The sequence below is a fragment of the Salmo salar genome, chromosome ssa09 (genome assembly GCF_905237065.1).
Source record: "Salmo salar chromosome ssa09, Ssal_v3.1, whole genome shotgun sequence".
Taxonomy (NCBI): Eukaryota; Metazoa; Chordata; class Actinopteri; order Salmoniformes; family Salmonidae; genus Salmo; species Salmo salar.
The window spans coordinates 58,127,666-58,147,252 of record NC_059450.1 but is presented as its reverse complement, the minus strand read 5'-3'; the positions used below and the strand labels follow the sequence as shown (position 1 = coordinate 58,147,252).

General features: G+C 40.0%; 1 protein-coding gene across 3 annotated transcripts; it reads left to right on the top strand.

Annotated features, from left to right (window-relative positions):
- The first annotated feature begins 1,541 nt into the window (after positions 1–1,541).
- Positions 1,542–16,975, top strand: lamp2 (lysosomal-associated membrane protein 2). Of its 3 annotated transcripts, none has more exons than XM_014211751.2 (9): positions 1,542–1,715; positions 3,988–4,103; positions 6,549–6,759; positions 6,876–7,037; positions 8,470–8,663; positions 8,858–8,977; positions 9,284–9,338; positions 9,544–9,714; positions 15,283–16,975. In XM_014211751.2, exons 1-9 carry the CDS (start codon positions 1,586–1,588, stop codon positions 15,423–15,425), a joined length of 1,302 nt encoding a protein of 433 aa, XP_014067226.1. In that variant the 5' UTR covers positions 1,542–1,585; the 3' UTR covers positions 15,426–16,975.
- Positions 16,976–19,587: the final 2,612 nt, after the last annotated feature.

Genomic DNA, 19,587 nt, shown 5'->3' with positions numbered 1-19,587 from the left:
TGCTTCTCCGAGCATGCATTTCATATAGCCTAGGCCTATAGGCTATGGATCATTTGTTTGAGACAACACTAAATAGAGGCACACTTGATATTGCATGCCCAGCATAGAATCAGGGAAGAGGGGCAGCACATACACTACCGTTCAAAAGTTTGGGGGTCACTTAGAAATGTCCTTTTTTAATATATATATTTTTTTTTAAGTAAAGCAAAAGGAAATTGTCCATTAAAATCACAGTGAAGAGGTGCCTTCCAGGCAGGGTTGGAAAAAAAAGCCATATCTCAGACTGGCCAATAAAAAGATGGGCAAAAGAACAGACACTGGACAGAGGAACCCTGCCTAGAAGGCCAGCGTCCCGGAGTCGCCTCTTCACTGTTGACGTTGAGACTGGTGTTTTGCGGGTACTATTTAATGAAGCTGCCAGTTGAGGACTTTTGAGGCGTCTGTTTCTCAAACTAGACACTCTAATGTACTTGTCCTCTTGCTCAGTTGTGCACCGGGGCCTACCACTCTTTCTAGTCTGGTTAGAGCCAGTTTGCACTGTTCTGTGAAGGGAGTAGTACACAGCGTTGTATGAAATCTTCAGTTTCTTGGCAATTTCTTGCATGGAATAGCCTCCATTTCTCAAAACAAGAATAGACTGATGAGTTTCAGAAGAAAGTTCTTTGTTTGTGGCCATTTTGAGCCTTGTAATCAAACCCGCTGATGCTCCAGATACTCAACTAGTCTAAAGAAGGACAGTTTTATTGCTTCTTTAATCAGTACAACAGTTTTCAGCTCTGCTAACATAATTGCAAAAGGGTTTTCTAATGATCAATTAGCCTTTTAAAATGCTAAATGTGTATTAGCTAACACAACGTGCCATTGGAACACAGGCGTGATGGTTGCTGATAATGGCCCTCTGTACGCCTATGTAGATATTCCATTAAATATCAACTGTTTCAGCTACAATAGTCATTTACAACATGAACAATGTCTACACTGTATTTCTGATTAATTTGTTATTTTAATGGACAAAAAATTTGCTTCTTTCAAAAACAAGGACATTTCTAAGTGACCCCAGACTTTTGAATGGTAGTGTACATCGGCATAATACATTTTACATCGGTTCATAGAATACCTTTTTTCTCTCAATATGTAATTTAAAGACCTACAATGTATTGCATTGGGGGCTATGGAGTGGGTTGAGTAGAAGGTGTTGCTGGGTATTTAGATTGGAGTCCCCCATGAAATAACACCATATATAGATTTTATAGACTCTGGTGAGTAATCCCAACCCATCTTTTACTTCGGCACCAAGAATAGTTTTCTATCTGTAAACCAATATGTATTTCATATACAGTGTATTGCATTGGGAGCATTTATTTGACCTTGGAACATGTTTTTAAACCCACATTTAATGCACATTTCACTTAAATATGAACAAATATTTATCATTGTTGATGATTAGAAAATTATTTTTCATATATCATAGATAAATACAGATTAAGGACACTTTTTTACTATTACGCGGGGGACTTTTATTTTATTGTTCCGAAATCCCGTGACGCGGAAGTACTTTTTTTTTTTTTGTATTGGTGACGAGACGATGCGCTCGAGTTGCACTTGGAAGGTAGCTGAAGTCGTAAGCTGTTGTCGCTTCCTGAACAAGTCTTTTGGCTACCAAGTTATCATGTTTCGCTGTGCGTTTTTGATTTTGTTCCTGGCTCTTGGAAATGGTATGTTTACAGAATTGAGCGAAATACTGCTTTGTGTCATTTTTTTGGTAATGTTGTAAGTCATAAGAGGAAACTTTCGGTGCTCCGTCACTTCGGGTTAGGCCTGTCTTCAGCCATATTGCTTGAGCTAACGTTAGCTAGCTACGTTATTTCTTTGCTGCGCCAGTAGCTAGCTCGGCTAGTTAGCTAGTTTTCTATCAAACATTAACTGTAGTTAAGTTTAACTCAACAAATAAATGAAAAGGTAACACTTACTCATGTGAATTTCACTACCGGCAATCAAAGACTCAATCTAAGACATTAAGTTTATGGCACTGTTGACCTGTCATGCTAACGTTAGTTGTGGGTTTAATATCGGTTTTGTCTTAGTTGACAGGTCATGTTACAGAAAGGACTTCTGGGTGGACAGGGAAAATAACACCTGCCTCTTAAACACCAAGTAATGTTTGGCATTGTCTTTCATTTGGCTTAGTTAGCAGTATCGTCCTTATGTGTCGTTAGCAAACATGTCAACGACAACATCGACCAGCTTCATTCGCCCTGTTCATTTGGAACATGTTTAACTTTCGATGACTGAAATAGGTTCACAACTCGTAGTTTGCTAGGTAGCTACTAGTCACACATTTGCTTAGGTATCAATATGTAATATACCAGCTAGATAACGTTAGCGTTACTATACTGTTGTAAATCCAGTTCAATCCAAAATCTTAGCTAAATTTACATTAAGCATTCTCACTTCAGTAACGTTAGCTGTATCTTATTTATGATATATGCCCTTGCGCGTTGATCAGGAAGTTGTCTCGTGACCAAGTATCTGCTGATTGACCTTTTGTTATGTAATTGTAAAACAGCTGCAGTAACATTTTAAACCTGCACAGTTACCTAAGTGATTGCTATAGCAGTTGCTGTCTATAAACCAATCCCCTTGTTATGATTGATAGAAGGAATTTGCACATTGAGCCAATGCATATCTTTTTTTTTTTTATAGCCTGTATAGGTTTTGGCCTCCTGCCATGGTGTTGCCAGGACTCACTTGATATTCAAGTCAGAATCCTAATAGGTTTTTTTCCCCTTGCAATTTTTTCCATTTTAATTTGAATGTTTTCAGTTGAGAAATGGCCCCAGTCCTCTGTTGCATGCTAAGGCCTCTGATATCAAGTCACTCAGGGTGACAGGCCACAGGGTCACTCGTGATAACCTACCAGGGCCGGTTTCACAAAAGTATCTTAAGGCATAGTTCATTGTTAGAACCTTTTGTAGGAGCATCGTTAAATCTCAGCTGTTTCCCAAAATAATCCGTACTAAAGTTACATTTGGAAACGCTTGTTATTAACTGACTGCTTCAGACCACTAGAACAGCTTAGTGCATAGTTAGAGCTTTTTTGTCCTTCCATGTCACATTATTCATAGATTATCTCTGCTAAACATAGAAGCAAAATATTTATCGCTCTGACTGACTGCTGATAACTTCAGAACGAAATTGACTGCAAATACAAAGTTGCCAAAGTCTTTACAATTGTTACAATCAAGTAAAGGATGGAAATATACTTCAAATAAAAACTGAGATGACTGCATTAAACTGACTTGCCTAGTTAAAGGTTTAATAAATGTAAAAAAAAAAAAAAAAAAGTCCACATGGGCCTTATATATATTTTTTCAATCAATTGAGTTCTATTTTGCCAATAGGCTACTGTCTAACTATTTTGCCTCAATGCATTTCATGATGGTGTAACATGTGTGCAGTGATCTGCCCAATCTATAATTTAGTGCATTATTGTTGGGAAGCCTAAGCATAATAAGCCCCTTCAATATTTGCAGCCATAGGGGCTAATATTGTTCTAGGAGCTGATCTGTCATCAGTTTTGTGGGGTAACTCTAATGTTAAACTAAGATTAACACTTCAAACATTCTCTCTGTGTGGTAGGAACGATGCCTCTTTAAAACAACTGTAAACCTAAGTTCCGTCGCTATCGGGAAACCGGGCCCATTTAGTTCCATGTGAGATTGATCAGATGATGAACACTTTAACAACAATGAAGGTTTGGAAATTGTTAGCCTATGGTGTGTTCCCCACTCGGAGTTTTACAAGAATTTGAATCCATTGGGTATTTATAAAACGCAAGTAGAAAATAACTAAAACTCATGTTAGGCTACCTATGCTGGTAAGATGTGTGTTTACTGTGAATTTATTGAAATGGTGTTTGTTTTCAGGAGTCCCCCAACATTCTGCCTCATAACAAATCAAGAAAATGGATGTTGATTTCTATTTCAGAACTCCATCTATCACATGGGACTGAAGTGTCAGTCAACAACACGGAGAACAAATTATGCCTCTATGCTAATTTGATGGTCAACTTTTCAGTCACATATGAAGTTGGTGTAAATAAGGTGTGTATTTACTCTTTAAATGTTTTTCTGCATGTTAATATACCTAGGCCTATAAATAACTCTTGAAATGATTTGTCACTCTGCTTAATAAGTTTTGAGTTGAGCGTCTACTTTGACAAATATAGTTCTTAATATAATCACGGAGGGAACAAGAGGGAGTAACTGCGAGGAAAAGTCTTCTGTCTGTTCAGTGGTTTATCCTGTAATTGTCATGGCTTGTCTTGTTCCACCAGGGTTTGTCAAAGTTATTGTCCCAAGCAATAAAAAAGACTAATTAGGTGAAAATGCCCTCGGAGCCAGTGTTTGGAGGATATATTGGTATGTGTTGTTAGGCTCTTAGCAATGTATTAAAATAATGATTGGCATATTTTCATTAAATGTTATTTTGATGAATTTATTAATACTATTTCATCCACCCACAAGATATAGTCCCTGCACAAATCTAGGATTGCTACCCAAGCCGGCTGGTCGTTCGGTTGCTAGAGACGTGACCGAGACGTGACCCAGTCGTTCAGTCTTTTTGTTCTGTGTCTATGGGCCCGACCCAGTCGTTCATTCTAAATGTTCCATTGTCATACTGGCTGGCAACATTCTTATCGCTTGCTTGCTAGCTAGCCAACTATAGCGAACCTAGTCATTTCAAAAAGCAGCCAGAATAACAGCAAAGTAGCTGTATTTGCATTTGTTTAAGCTGTTTTCTATTGACATTTATTTGGATACATCCATAACACTGAGCTAATGAGGAGTGGTTTTGCCTGGCATGGAAAATTTGCTCACTCGTCAAGACACAGTTGTTCATAGGAGCTAGCCAACACAGCTATTACAATCACTTTCAACTGAAGCTGGCAAGACTGCAAACTAGCTGCATTTCATTTTATCCATTTTCGGTTGACATTTCTTGTTATATATCCATAAAAATGATGCCAGCTGATTCATAATTTCAACCGGCTGTGAAACGCTGCCTGTCTGTCTCGTCCCGACTCCCACGTTCATTACTATGAGACAGGTGGAGATTGTTTCAATATTCAAATTCAATGTTGCAAATGTCAGAGACGGACAGTAAGGTTTATACAAATCTCTGTTGAAAACTGTTACCGTAATTTCCGGACTATAAGCCACAACTTTTTCCCCACGCTTTGAACTTCGAGGTTTAAACAATGACGCGGATAATATATGGATTTTTCCCGCTTTCAAATTTTTTTCCCAAAAAAACACATTCTGTGACGTGCTCAGTTTTTTGGCGGCATGAAGCTTTCATTAGACCAATGAAATTGCCGAACGGGTTAAGGTCAAACAACTTTTTTGTTTACTGTTTAGATTAAATCGAGCGCTCTCAAACTTTCCATCATTCTGATTACGGTAGTCCTTTTGTCACCCTGATTCCTGGGGGTACAACAAAGTATTTGCAGCCACTCGACATCAGTATAAATCGTGCATTTAAGGTGGCACTCTGTGTTCAGCGGGAGGCTTGGATTGACAAGTGGGAAGAAATCCTTCACTAAAACGGGCCGCATGCGAAGAGCAACTTATGGTCAAGTCTGCCAGTGGGTCCTGACGGCGTGGAGCATTGTCAAAAAATCCACTATCATCAACGGGTTTCAAAAGGCTGGACTGCTGCATGTTGAAGATGGCTCAGCGGGGGATTTGCCTCCGGATGAAAGTGACGAGAGCGACAATGAAAACGATCGGATATCGGCTGAAGCAATTCTGAGGCTATTCAACTCTGACACCGAAGGAGATGGTTTCAGTGCACAGGAGGAGGAAGATGGTGACCAATGACTTTCTTGGTAGCCTACTGTTTACTGCTCATTTTTGTTTTTTTGTTACACGCCGTGTTTCGTTAAAGTCTATTTATTTTTGTTACAACCGTGTTTCGTTAAAGCCTGTGTAAAGTTCATTTGTTTCAATGTACCGGTAGGCACCTGCGGCTTATAGACATGTGCGGCTTATTTATGTTCAAAATAATACTTTTTTTTTAAATTCAGTGGGTGCGGCTTATATTCAGGTGCGCTTAATAGTCCGGAAATTACGGTAGTTTAGAAGAAATGTTAGATTATGTCTATGCTTTTTATAGTAGAGACCAAGTTTATAAATTGCTTGGCTGGCTGATGAGACATTGGATTGCGCAGTCAGATGGAACAGAGTAAATAGACATTTTACCTTCATAGATTTAGCCAGTGGTAACTTGTGGAATAGACACCGGCAGGAAGGCGGTTTTAACCAATCAGGATTAGACCCACCCGTTGTCCCAGAACATTAAATATTTCGTTTTCCCCCCCCTGCTAATCCATCATTAAAATGGACACACTTATGTTATGTCAACTGTACTATTTTGTCATGATGCAACCATGCGAAATGGCACTGTTCCTGAGGAAGTACTTGGCGGGAAATGATAAAAGGGAATCCATATTTTAATGACTGTCCAATATATTCGTCTCCTTTCAGAATGAAACTGTTATTTTTGTACTGCCTGAAAATGTGACAACCGAAGGGAGCACCTGCGATAACACAACATCGACATTGAAACTTAGTTTTGGACACGGGCACAGTTGGACAGTGGAATTCACTAAAAAGAACAAAACCTACCAAGTAGATACCATTGTCTTCTCCTACAATCTCAATGACTCAAGCGTCTTCCCCAACTCTACATCAAAAGGTAACAAACGAGTGACTACACAGCCATGTCATGATACTGTTAATTCACGATATACCAATTTGGTACTGTAGTTGATATGACACATGCTGATATTTGACAATCCTTCTTGGTTTTAGAAACCAAGTTTGTGACGGTGAAGTCAATTATCACCAACGTGAGTGTGGACACCTACTACTCCTGCAAGAGTGAAAATGTCCTGACAGTAGAGTCTGTCATTCAGACACTGTATGATGTTGCTCTACAGGCGTTTGTGATTAACGGCAGCAAAAGTGACACCGGTAGGTAGTACGAGCATCAGGCCATTGTAAGATCAACTGTGCCACAATAATACAGTGCATTCGGAAAATATTCAGTCCCCTCAACTTTTTCCACATTTAGTTAATTCTAAAGTAGATAAAATAACAGGTTTTTGGAAATGTATTAAATATAAAAACATATACCTTATTTACCTAAGTATTCAGACCCTTTGCTATGAGACTCGAAATTGAGCTCAGGTGCATCCTGTTTCCATTGATCATCCTTGATGTTTCTACAACTTGATTGGAGTCGACCTGTGGTAAATTCAATTGATTGGACATGATTTGGAAAGACACACACCTGTCTATATACGGTCCCACAGTTGGCAGTGCATGTCAGAGCAAAAACTAAGCCATGAGGTCGAAGGAATTGGCCGTAGAGCTCAGAGACAGGATTTTGTCGATGCACAGATCTGGGGAAGGGTACAAAAAATTGTCTGCCGCATTGAAGGTCCCCAAGAACGCAGTGGCCTCCATCATTCTTAAATGAAAGAAGATTGGCTCCACCAAGGCTTCCTAGTCTAGGCAGCCAGCTCTAACAGCAATCGGGGGAGAAGGGCATTGGTCAGGGAGATGATCAAGAACCTGATGGTCACTGACAGAGCTCCTGAGTTCTTCTGTGGAGATGGTTGTCCTTCTTGAAGGTTCTCCCATCTCTGCAGCACTCCACCAATCAGGCCTTTATGGTAGAGTGGCCAGACGGAAGCCACTCCTCAATATAAGGCACATGACAGCCTGCTTTGAGTTTGCCAAGATGCACCTAAAGGACTCTCAGAACATGAGAAACAAGATTATCTGGTCTGATAAAACGAAGATTGAACTCTTTGGCCTGAATGCCAAGCGTCACGTCTGGAGGAAATCTGGTTTGATGGCTTCGGGACAAGTTTCTGAAAGTCCTTGATTGGCCCAGCCTGAAAATAGCTGTGCAGCGGCACTCCCCATCCAACCGGACAGAGCTTGAGAGGATCTATCAGAGAACAGTGGGATAAACTCCCCAAATACATGTGTGCCAAGCTTGTAGTGTCATACCCAAGAAGACTCGAGGCTGTAATTGCTGCCAAAGGTGCTTCAACAAAGTACTGAGTAAGGGTCTGAATACTTCTGTAAATGTGTTATTTGCAAAATTGTCTAAAAAAAAAACAACAGTTTTTGATTTTTCATTTTTGAATAAGGCTGTAACGTAACAAAATGTGGGAAAAGTCAAGGGGTCTGAGTACTTTCCGATTGCACTGTATGTCAAACTATTTTACTGTGTTTTCTCCAGGGTTGAGGTCAATTCCAATTAAAAAGGGTCAATTCAGGAAGTGGTCAATTCAGGAAGTGAACTGAAATTCAGTTTACTTCCTGTAATGGAAATGATCCCAACCCTGTTGGTTCTCTGAACTTAATAGGTTCTCTGTTTTCCCTATACAAGACACCGTATGCTCCGCTGACATGACCTCCACCACTGTGGCGCCCACCACGACCGTTACCAGCACAGCTGCCCCCACTTCTACCCCTACACTGCCCACGCCCACTACTGGAAAGTACAGCATCGCACCCGACGTCAACAGCACAGCCTGCCTGATGGCCACCTTCGGCCTACAGATTGGTTACAAGCAAGGAGACGTATGTATACAAGTAGGATAGCGATTGTAAAGTAGGCCCTTTTGATGTTTTCTTATTTTAGCATGCAATAGTCTGTTCAATGGAGAAGTTTCAGATATGTTTGTCAGAGAACATGATTTTGTTGTCTATGAAGATAGGTCTTTGTTGCTAGTATGTTAGTGTTGTTTACCGATCTGTGTTTTCCCCTTTATTAGAAAGAGGAGACCATCAACCTGGTGCCCAATATAACTGAAGTGGGCGGAGCCTGTGGGGCCAACAGCAGCGATCTCATATTGACATCGGATACAATCACCATCATGTTCACGTTCAGCAACGTAAGGCGACGAAGCCAGACACGTAAAAAAATCTGAAACCAAGGCCGGTATTATCCTGGTCGTCTGCATTGTGGCTCAGTTGGTAGAGCATGGTGTTTGTAACGCCAGGGTTGTGGGTTCTATTCCCACGGGGGGCCAGTACAAAAAAAAAAATGCATGAAATGAATGCATTCACTAATATAAGTCGCTCTGGATAAGAGCGTCTGCTAAATGACTTAAATTTAAATGTAGCATGTAGACAGTTGGACAAATACAGAATAAGGTCTGTTTCAGTCAAGCTGATAAGTGTTTCCTTGCACATTACAGGATGGCAAGAAGTTCCACCTGCACGCTCTGAAGGTCACAGTGAAACCAGCCACTGGTAAGCAGCAATGCACTACAAACCCCTTCAGAAACAAAGTCCCTAATTGGATGTTAGGATAGGATCAACTTTATTCTCCCAATGGTGCCATTTTTCTTGGAAACAGTGCGGCTTTAAAATAAATAAACAGTATACATTACACACTCGACCTGCACAGTACATGCAATGCATATTAGAGCTTTGCTCACTCTGTGTTTATGTCCAGGGGATCCCGTCATTGCAGTCAATAACAACATGTCCATTTGGGCGGCGGCGGTAGGCAGCTCCTACATGTGCAACAAGGAGCAGACCTTAAACGTCACCGACACGCTCACTCTCTACACGTTCGAGCTTCGTGTCCAGCCCTTCGAAGTCAACAAAGGCGAATTCGCTACAGGTAGGTGACTTTCTGAGATGGTGAATTTGCATCATTACCCTTATGTTAGTGGTATGCTACAGCTTACTAGGGTTACTAGAGCCAAATGCAGCTAACATGCTTGAAACTGAGACATAGACTGTAATAACCATTATGGGCTTCAGTAGAATATGTCCAGTTTGGTGAAACGGTAAGTATTTGAGGTCATGCTTCTGACCTTTTTAAAACTGATTAACAACCAAATGATCATGAGAAGATATGTTCCAAGTTGTGCTCATTGATTCTCTCTCTCGTCTGCAGCCCATGAATGTTCACTGGATGACACCAGCATCTTAATCCCAATCATTGTTGGTGCCGCCCTGGCCGGCTTGATTCTCATTGTAGTGATTGCTTACGTGATTGGTCGTAGGAAGACCTATGTGGGATATCAGACCCTCTAAAAAGCAATCTGTGATAATTAATCAAGAACACAGGTTGATCCTTGTGTGGGGTGGCGGTCCCAAAGCCTGGTCCTGGCTCTCAGTGCAGTCTTTCAATTGACGACTGACTTGTACAACTGGAATAGTCAGACTATCATCTCCTTACTTCAGCCACTCTTAAGAGCTGCTCTTAGACTTGAGCTTAGTCTAGCTTTGCTTAGGTGTAGACTTGAGCTTAGTCTCGCTTTGCTTAGTTGTAGACTTGAGCTTAGAATAGCTTTGCTTAGGCTCAGTCATGAGTAGCTTTATTCAGGTAAATCTGAAGACTCAAAATGCTCTCCAGGACCAGGTTCGACTGTTATTTGTTTGTGATTTCTGTTTTGTTTGATTTGCTTAATCTTTTTTTTTCTTCTCCGTTGTAAAGGAGCAAGTGCAGGATTATTTGCCCTCTGTTTTAGCCAGTGCAATTTGTTGAATCCTTTGGAACCAGTAAAGGCCATATTTATTGAAAATTCTCAGTGATTGCATCTGACATTCCTTGTATTACTTGCTGGAGGATTCTCATTCAGGATAGGGACGCTTTTTATGAAGTAGCACATTTCATAGAAACACCAGTTTAAAGTGCTTGTGCTACAGTTTGCACATTTTCACGAGGACCTGTGACAATTGGGGGCTGTGCCCTTTTCACTATGAATCATGCACTTGCTCCCTCCCTCCGGCATTCCTTTTTTTGTTTTCTTTATGTTCTTATTGAATTTTTGTGTACATTTTAGTTCAACCTTTCTTTTGTGGTTTTATTCATCCTCACAATTCATCGTAGCAGCGTAACACTTTGACAGACTTGAACATTGCACATTTGCCTCGCGGCTCAATGAGACATCATTGAGTAGCTTTGTTGATTTGGCTCAGGAACTCTTACTAACTAACCAGGATAAAGGTCTGCTGCTTTGCGCTCCTCGTTCTTACAGCTCATTACTGATCATCCCCTAGTCAGTCAGTAGTTTGAACTTGGAAATGTGACTTTTTGACAAATGTGTGGCCGCAACTCGGGTAAAAAGAAAAGGTGCTATTACTGGCATATAGTTCCGTCTCTAAGTTGATTTGACAAAACAAGGCATCTGTCGTTTATATTCACGCACAGCAGTACTTGACATATGGTTGCCACCAATGTCAGTCTGTCTTTGACTTTGACTGACTGGCTCACATTGTGTAGTGTGAAATCTACCAAGTGTTTAATTAACTTTGAAAAGTCCATGCCAAGTTTGAGGATGTAAAAAACAAACCTGAAAAGAAAGGTAAAACACAACCCCTCCTGTCATTAAATGTTGGCATTAGGTTTAAAAAAGGGATAGCTCTGGTTATTTGCTGTCATTCAAACCTATTCTTCGCAGATGGTTATTTTTTTTTTTTTATTTATTTTTTTTACATTTAAATGCACTAAATTGTTCTTTAAGTTTGACATAAATTCAAAATGTGTGCTGCAATGTTACCTGTTTATATTATAGCCGTTGCTGCGGTGTTGCTCTTGCTGCCAGTTAGTAAGGGGGCACTTGTGAACAGGGCTGGGGTCTATTCCATTTCAATTAAGCCAATTAAGAAATTCTAATTCCAATTTGCCTCGCAGCTTTTTCATGAGGAAAATTGGAATTATAATTTCAGTTTACTTCCTGAATTGACTTATTATGAAATGGATTTGACTCTAACCCTGCCCAGTTGACCGCTTGTAAGTTTCACCAATCGATAGAGTAGGAGAAAGGATTATTGTCCACAGGATATGCAGTACATGTGTATATTGTTGTACTGTTAGAAGGACAGGTGAAAATGGTTAGTTGCTGTGTATTATCGCTTTGTCGTAGTGAGGTGGTCTGCATGAGACATGGAGAAATTTGATTGCTGCCTTTAATTTCTGTTGATCAATCAGTCAACCCCAAAACATTTAAGGTGCTGTATATGTGAATGATTAGCTTTTTTTTCCTTTTCAAATATATTCTTATTGATTATTGCTTTACATTCCAGTGTGTTGTCTTGGAAAATTGACTGCTTTTGTACAAATTCTGTTTGTTACTTTGGTTTTAAAATTGTATTTTTTTTCTTGGCCGTGTATACAATCAATTCTAAAATACAATTTTGAAAACATTTACTATACCCAATTTTCATTCACTTGATATGATCAACTGTTATGATTGACCATTTTGTGCTTTGCTCAACGAAGCAGCTCCATTTTGAGATTAAATCAGGTTTGATTACATTTACATTAATGAATAGGATTATTTGGCTCTTTTTTTTTTTCCTAGTTTATGAATTCATAAAGCAGCATGTTAACTTCTATGGGCTAGGTGGGACGCTAGTGCAGGACACAGCCAGTGAAATATCAGGGCGGAAAATTCAAAAACAACGTCATAATTCAATTTCTCAAACATACAACTATTTTACACCATTTTAAAGATACACTTCTCCTTGATGTAACCACATTGTCCGATTTCAAAAAGGCTTTACAGCGAAAGCAAAACATTAGCTGATGTTAGGAGAGTACATAGACAAAAATAATCACACAGACATTTTTCAAGCAAGGACATGTGTCAATAAAACCCAAAACACAGCTAAATGAAGCACTAACCTTTGACGATCTTCATCAGATGACACTCCTAGGACATTGTTACACAATACATGTATGTTTTGTTTGATAAAGTTCATATTTATATCCAAAAACAGCATTTTACATTGGCGCGTGATGTTCAGAAAATGTATTCCCACCAAAACGTCCGGTGAATGTGCACATAAATTTACAAAAATACTCAAACGTTGACAAAATATATAACAATTATTTAAAGAATTATAGATAGACTACCCCTGGATGCAACCGCTGTGTCAGATTTTAAAATAGCTTTTACGGAGAAAGCACATTTTTCAATATTCTGAGTACATAGCTCAGCCATCACGTGGAGCTATTCAGACACCCGCCAAAGTTCGGGGCAACCTAAACTCAGAATTAGTATTATAAATATTCTCTTTGCTGATCTTCGTCAGAATGTACTCCCAGGATTGCTACTTCCACAAGAAATGTTTTTGTTCCAAATAATCCATATTTATGTCCAAATACCTCCGTTTTGTTCGTGCGTACAGATCACTTATCCAAAGGAATAACTCGCGAGCGCGGAACCAAAGTCAAAATGTTCCATTACTGTACTTAGAAGCATGTCAAACGCTGTTTAAAATTAATCTTTATGGTATTTTTAATGTAAAATTGCGATAATATTCCAACCGGACAATAGCGTATTCATTCAAGGAGAAAAAGAAGGAACAACGTGACCGCGCATATCCAATCCCTTTGTTGCCAGGCAGTCCACTCAGAAACTGAGCTCCTATTAGCTGCCCAGTGACAGGAGAATGCTCAAACCACTTTCTGAAGGCTTTAGACAGCCAATGGAAGCCTTAGGAAGTGCAACGTAACCCCACGGATACTGTAGTTTTGAAAGGGACTAGAAAGAACTACAATTCTCAGATCCTCCACTTCCTGGTTGACTTTTTCTTAGGTTTTTGCCTGCCATATGAGTTCTGTTATACTCACAGACACCATTCAAACAGTTTTAGAAACTTCAGTATTTTCTATCCAAATCTACTAATAATATGCATATTCTAGTTTCTGGGCCAGAGTAGTAACCTGTTTAAATTGGGTATGTTTTTCATCCGGCCGTGAAAATACTGCCCCCTAGCCCAGACAGGTTAATAAACGGGAAATCACAGGACAGACCATTCTTCAAATTAAGATGCATTGAACACCTTCCTAATATTTTTACCTTAACAGCCTCAATTCGTCGGGGCATGGACTGACTCAACAAGGTGTCGAAAGCGTTCCACAGGGATGCTGGCCCATGTTGACTCCAATGCTTCCCACAGTTGGTCAAGTTGGCTGGATGTCCTTTGGGTGGTGGACCGTTCTTGATACACACGGGAAACTGTTGTGTCTTAACCCAGCGGTGTTGCAGTTCTTGACACAATCCGGTGCGCCTGGCACCTACTACCATACCCTGTTCAAAGGCACTTAAATATTTTGTCATTCCCATTCACCCTCTGAATGGCACACATACACAATCGATGTCTCAAGGCTTAAATACTTATTTAACCTGTCTCCTTTCATCTACACTGATTGGTTGAAGTGGATTTAACAAGTGACATCAATAAGGATCATACTTTTAATCTGGATTCACCTGGTCAGTCTGTCATGGAAAAGCAAGATGTTCATAATGTTTTTTAAACTGTACATTATCTTTTCTTCTGTGTGGTGCTGAACAATGTTAATTTTTGAATTCCTTTTCAATAGGCTTTTAGCTGTAATAAATGGGAATGGAAATTGTGCATAAACTGGCGTGGACCATTTTAATATTTTACAATGAAATTGGTCCCCCGGACATTTTAGTAAATCCCTCCTTTGTTTCCCAACTATTCTTGACTGAGAAGCATCTCTGTATGATTGACCATGCATTCACCATTTTGATGTTTTACCTTTCTTCCACCCTGCAACCCCCCCCTTCATGCCCACCTTCTTTACTGTCACCCAGCGGAGGATTGCCAAGATGATACGACAGAGAGCTGGCTTGTTCCTATAGCGGTCGGGGTTGCCTTGACTTTACTGGTCCTCATTGTGTTGGTCGCCTATTTCATTGGAAGAAAGCGAAACCAGGGCACTGGCTATGAGCACTTCTAAATGATCCTCACTATGCTGAGGCTTTAACTTCGGTCATCGGGATAATTATTGATTTAATTTGACTAATATACTGTGCAGAGTTAACTTAATGGTGGAATTCTCCGGATGGAAAGCTCTTTCTCATGAAACAATGACTTGGAGAAGAGGCTGTGTTAGCTTTTCTCCGTTAACATTTGGCATGTAACAGCTGTGTGTAATTAGAATTGATTGATTTTGATTGACACATCTTATATTCCTCATATCACATGGTTGACTATAGACGGCTGATGACCAAATGTTTTCCTAATTGCAATCACTGCCCATGCTCTGATGGACCCCGATGAATATGTCTTGGTTCTGAACTTGCTGCTTTTTAAAAATTCTAATTTCTTCCAAATCCTGTTCTCTCCTCTTGTCTTTTCTGCTGACTAATCACTAGCATGCTATCATTGCTAACCCTTCTTCTCTGTCTCTTCTCTGTGGCAGCCGTGGAGTGCTTCATGGACTCTGATTTGAGCTTTCTGGTGCCCATTGCTGTGGGCGTGGCCCTCAGCTTCCTAATCATCCTTGTGCTTATCTCTTACCTGATTGGCCGGAGGAAGAGTCGCACTGGCTACCAGTCTGTGTAATCCAACCAATCACAGCTGCTTTTGCCTCTACCCATTCCCTCACATCCTCCAAGCCCCCACAACATTTTCCCTGTTGCCTCCCCATCCCCAAAGCTTCTATGGCATCCAAATGTTTCTTTCCATTTCCCATGGGTCTTTCCTTGATGTTACCCCCAGCAAATTTCCTTTTCAGACTCCTACCCTAATTCTCACCCTACCCAACAGTACTTTTGAAAGTTGACTGTCCTTTTTCATATGACTGAAATCATCAAGCAACAAAACCTGTCAAAAAGATCAGTGGTATTACACCAAGTGTGTTTGGATGTAAATTGCATGGAGTATCATGGCTCCTCCTTAATAACAGGGCATCAGTTGTTTATTCCCAGAAGTTCATATGAATGTGGCTGTTTTCTCTCACTGTTCTGTTTATCCTGTATTATATTTGTGTACATTTTAATTGCTCTCTTGTATAGAATGAATGTTCATTTTTGATGAATAGAGATGTCAAATTATACTGAACATTGAAAGCGCATTAAAATTTAGAGCCAATGTTGTTATATCTAAGTATCCATTGGTAAATCTTTGCAGAATTAGAAATGCCATTATTTTTGTGAATTCCCTCATTAAATGAGCAGATTCTTAATTGTGATTGTACCCCCTGCACTTATCTTCTCCTAGTCGTAGTACAATAAAAGGGTTTTGACTAGAATGGATACAGCTTTTGTCAGATTTGACTTTTCATGGCAGGTTAGGAGAACTTACACAGCAGGTTAGGAGAATTAGGTTAAGGTTAGGAAATTTAGATACATTTGACAGGGCGTGTTCTTTTCTAGCCATGACTCAATGAAAGGGACACTAACTTTACAAAGACACATAGCTACTAACCAGCATTTGGAGCAGTTGCGTAAATGTGATTTTGATGTTTGTATTTTCACTAATGTTAAGTCCCCTCAGGGAAAGGAGGATGGCGGCATAGTCTTGGGTCTGGTATCAGAAATAGCCCAGTTAAGAAATCTACTACAAGAACTGGGTCATGTTCAGTAGGGAGAATGTTTTGAAACTTCATGAACCGTGAGGTACTGCCTCAACAATAAAAAAATAAAAAATTCTGTTGCTAACCTTTTTGCTACCGCGTATCCTTCTGAACACGACCCAGACCTCATAATATGAAGTATAAGAATTAATGTTTTTGACAAATTATTTTATGACCAAAGCTTGGACAGGAAGGAGACTCCTTTCTGAACCTCCCCATCTCAGAGCGGGTAAATTAACAGCCACATTTTTTTGTAAAACAGTCAAATTAATTCAGTGTGTTTGACCAAGGATGATATTTCCTTACTGTTCTTGTATCATGCTCATTATTCGGTGTGAACTTATGTTTTGTACCAATACTTATGATTATAAAGATCCTGGTTAATTTTGCCTCTAAGATGTGGTTTTGTGCCTTTTTGTTGCACTACTATTCCCCTCATAACCAAGTCTGTCTATCTGATGAAGAATGTGAAATGATGTAAGCTCGTTGAACTAAAGTTGAGGGAAACATTTAAATAAAGTTGCTTTCCTGTTTTGTAGCAATTTGCTGACTCTTTCATTAACCACCGTTGGTGTTCTCATTTCCTTTTATTGCGCTTGTTAAACTACAAGGACATCACTCGTGACTGGCATTCTCTCTGTGTGTGTGTGTGTGTTTGTACAGTTGTAAAACTAGCCCTGGCAGTGTTAGGCAAAAAAAACCTGCAATGTTCAGGCCCAAAGATGAGACTTTGGTTAGGATCATGACTGTATAATCTCGAATAGCCATACATGGCTGCATGAATGTTACCTCTTCAATGACTCCCTGTGCATTCAGAAAGTATTCAGACCCCTTGACTTTTTCTGTATTTTGTTACATTACAGCCTTATTCTAAAATGGATTAAATAAAAATGTCAATCTACACACAATACCCCATAATGACAAAAGAAAAACAGGTTATTAGAATGTTTTGCAAATGTATTACAAATAAACTGAAATACCTTATTTAACTATTCAGCCCCTTTGCTATGAGACTTGAAATTGAGCTCTGATGCATGCTGTTCATCCATTGATCATTCTTGAGATTGGAGTCCACCTGTGGTAAATTCAATTGATTGGACATGATGTGGAAAGGCACACACCCGTCTATATAAGGTCCCACAGTTGACAGTGCATGTCAGCAAACATCAAGCCATCAGGTCGAAGGAATTGTCTGCAGAGCTCCGAGACAGAATTGTATCAAGGCACAGATCTGGGGAACGATACCAAAAAATGGGAGAACCTTCAAGAAGGACTACCATCTCTGCAGCACTCCACCAATCAGGCCTTTATGGTAGAGTGGACAGATGGAAGCCGCCACTCGGTAAAAGGCACTTCCTGCTTGGAGTTTGCCAAAGGCACCTAAAGGACTCCGACCATGAGAAACAACATTCTCTGGTCTGATGAAACCAAGATTGAACTCTTTGTCCTGAATGCCAAGCGTCACGTCTGGAGGAAACCTGGCACCATCCCTACGGTGAAGCATGGTGGTGGCAGCATCATGTTGTGGGGATGTTTTTCAGTGGCAGGGACTGGGAGACTAAGCAGGATCGAGGGGAAGATGAACGGAGCAAAGTACAGAGATCCTTGATGAAAACCTCCAGAGCTCTCAGGACCTCAGACTAGAGTGAAGGTTCACCTTCCAACAGGACAACGACCATAAGCACACAGCCAAGACAACGCAGGAGTGGTTTTGGGACAAGTTTCTGAATGTCCTTGAGTGGCCCAGCCAGAGCCCGGACTTGAACCCGATCGAACATCTCTGGAGAGACCTGAAAATAGCTGTGCAGCGACATTCCCCATCCAACCTGACCGAGCTTGAGAGGATCTGCAGAGAACAATGGCAGAAACTCCCAAAATACAGGTGTGCCAACCTTGTAGCGTCATACCCAAGAAGATTCAAGGCTGTAATCACTGTCAAAGGTGCATCAACAAAGTACTGAGTAAAGGGTCCGAAAACTTATGTAAATGTGATATTTCAATTTTTGTAATTCTGTTTTTGCTTTGTTGTAATGGGGTATTGTAGGTAGATTGAGGGGGAAAGAATAATTTAATTTTAGAAAATGGCTGCAATGTAACAAAAATTCAGGGGTCTGAATACTTCCCGAATGCACTGTGTGGGCGATTTTACAAAGTTTAAAAATATATATTTTCTTTTATATTTTTTACATAATGTTTTTGTGGATTTCACTATTTTCCATTGAGAAGCCAATGGTCCCACACCCTGACTTTTGATATTCTATGTATTTCAACAAGAAAAGTGTTTGACATATTTATGTGCACACAAAAAAATATATAATTTCAGCCAGTAGTTTTGAAAGTGGTGCTCACGAGACAAAAGTGGGCCCCATTTTTTTGTGTACTACGTCATCAAATTGTGTCCTATGTCATCCTTTTCCTGTGATATGTTTCCTCACATTTTTTGGGTGGGTGGGTTAGGGATATGTTACGAAGCCTTCCCTGTAGCTCAGTTGGTAGAGCATGGTGTTTGCAACACCAGGGTTGTGGGTTCGATTCCCACGGGGGGCCAGCACAGAAAAAAAAAGAAAAAAAAAAAAATGTATGAAATTGTATGAAATGTATGTATTCACTACTGTAAGTCGCTCTGGATAAGAGCGTCTGCTAAATGACTAAAATGTAAAAAAAAAAAAAAAAAAAAAGTAATTCGTACGCATTTGTTGTCTGTTAGAACCTGGAGTGTATTTTTTATGCAGCTGGTTAGAAAAGGAGTCCTCAATATATTGTAAAAAAATATATATATCTATATTACACTTGAAGTCACACACAAACTGGGAAGTGACAGTGGAGAACAAGGATATGACATGGAGAGAGCGTATGATATAACTTTGAATATGTCAAGATAAGAGTATTTGTATTCTCTTGTTCCAGAATTGGCAAAATGTGGAAGCTAAACTGTCCTCTAGGGGCAACGTGAACACCTATTTCCATCTAGTAGGCTTGTGTTTAATCTGTTGTGTTTAAACTGCAGACTCGTGCTTTGATCACACCGACAGTCATTACGCAAAATGGTACGCAGCATCATCTGGATTGGTGTGCAACAAAATGTGTGCAACATTCACCTTCTGCTACCATTTCTGTCAAGCCTTCTATGCAAAGTTTGACGCATACGTT

Excerpts from the sequence above, each read along its gene's own strand:
- lamp2 (XM_014211750.2), top strand. The coding sequence starts at position 1,586 with ATGCGCTCGAGTTGCACTTGGAAGGTAGCTGAAGTCGTAAGCTGTTGT. Across the intron at positions 4,104-6,548 it reads ATGAAGTTGGTGTAAATAAG|AATGAAACTGTTATTTTTGT; the intron begins GTGTGTATTTAC and ends GTCTCCTTTCAG. Across the intron at positions 7,038-8,469 it reads CGGCAGCAAAAGTGACACCG|ACACCGTATGCTCCGCTGAC; the intron begins GTAGGTAGTACG and ends TCCCTATACAAG.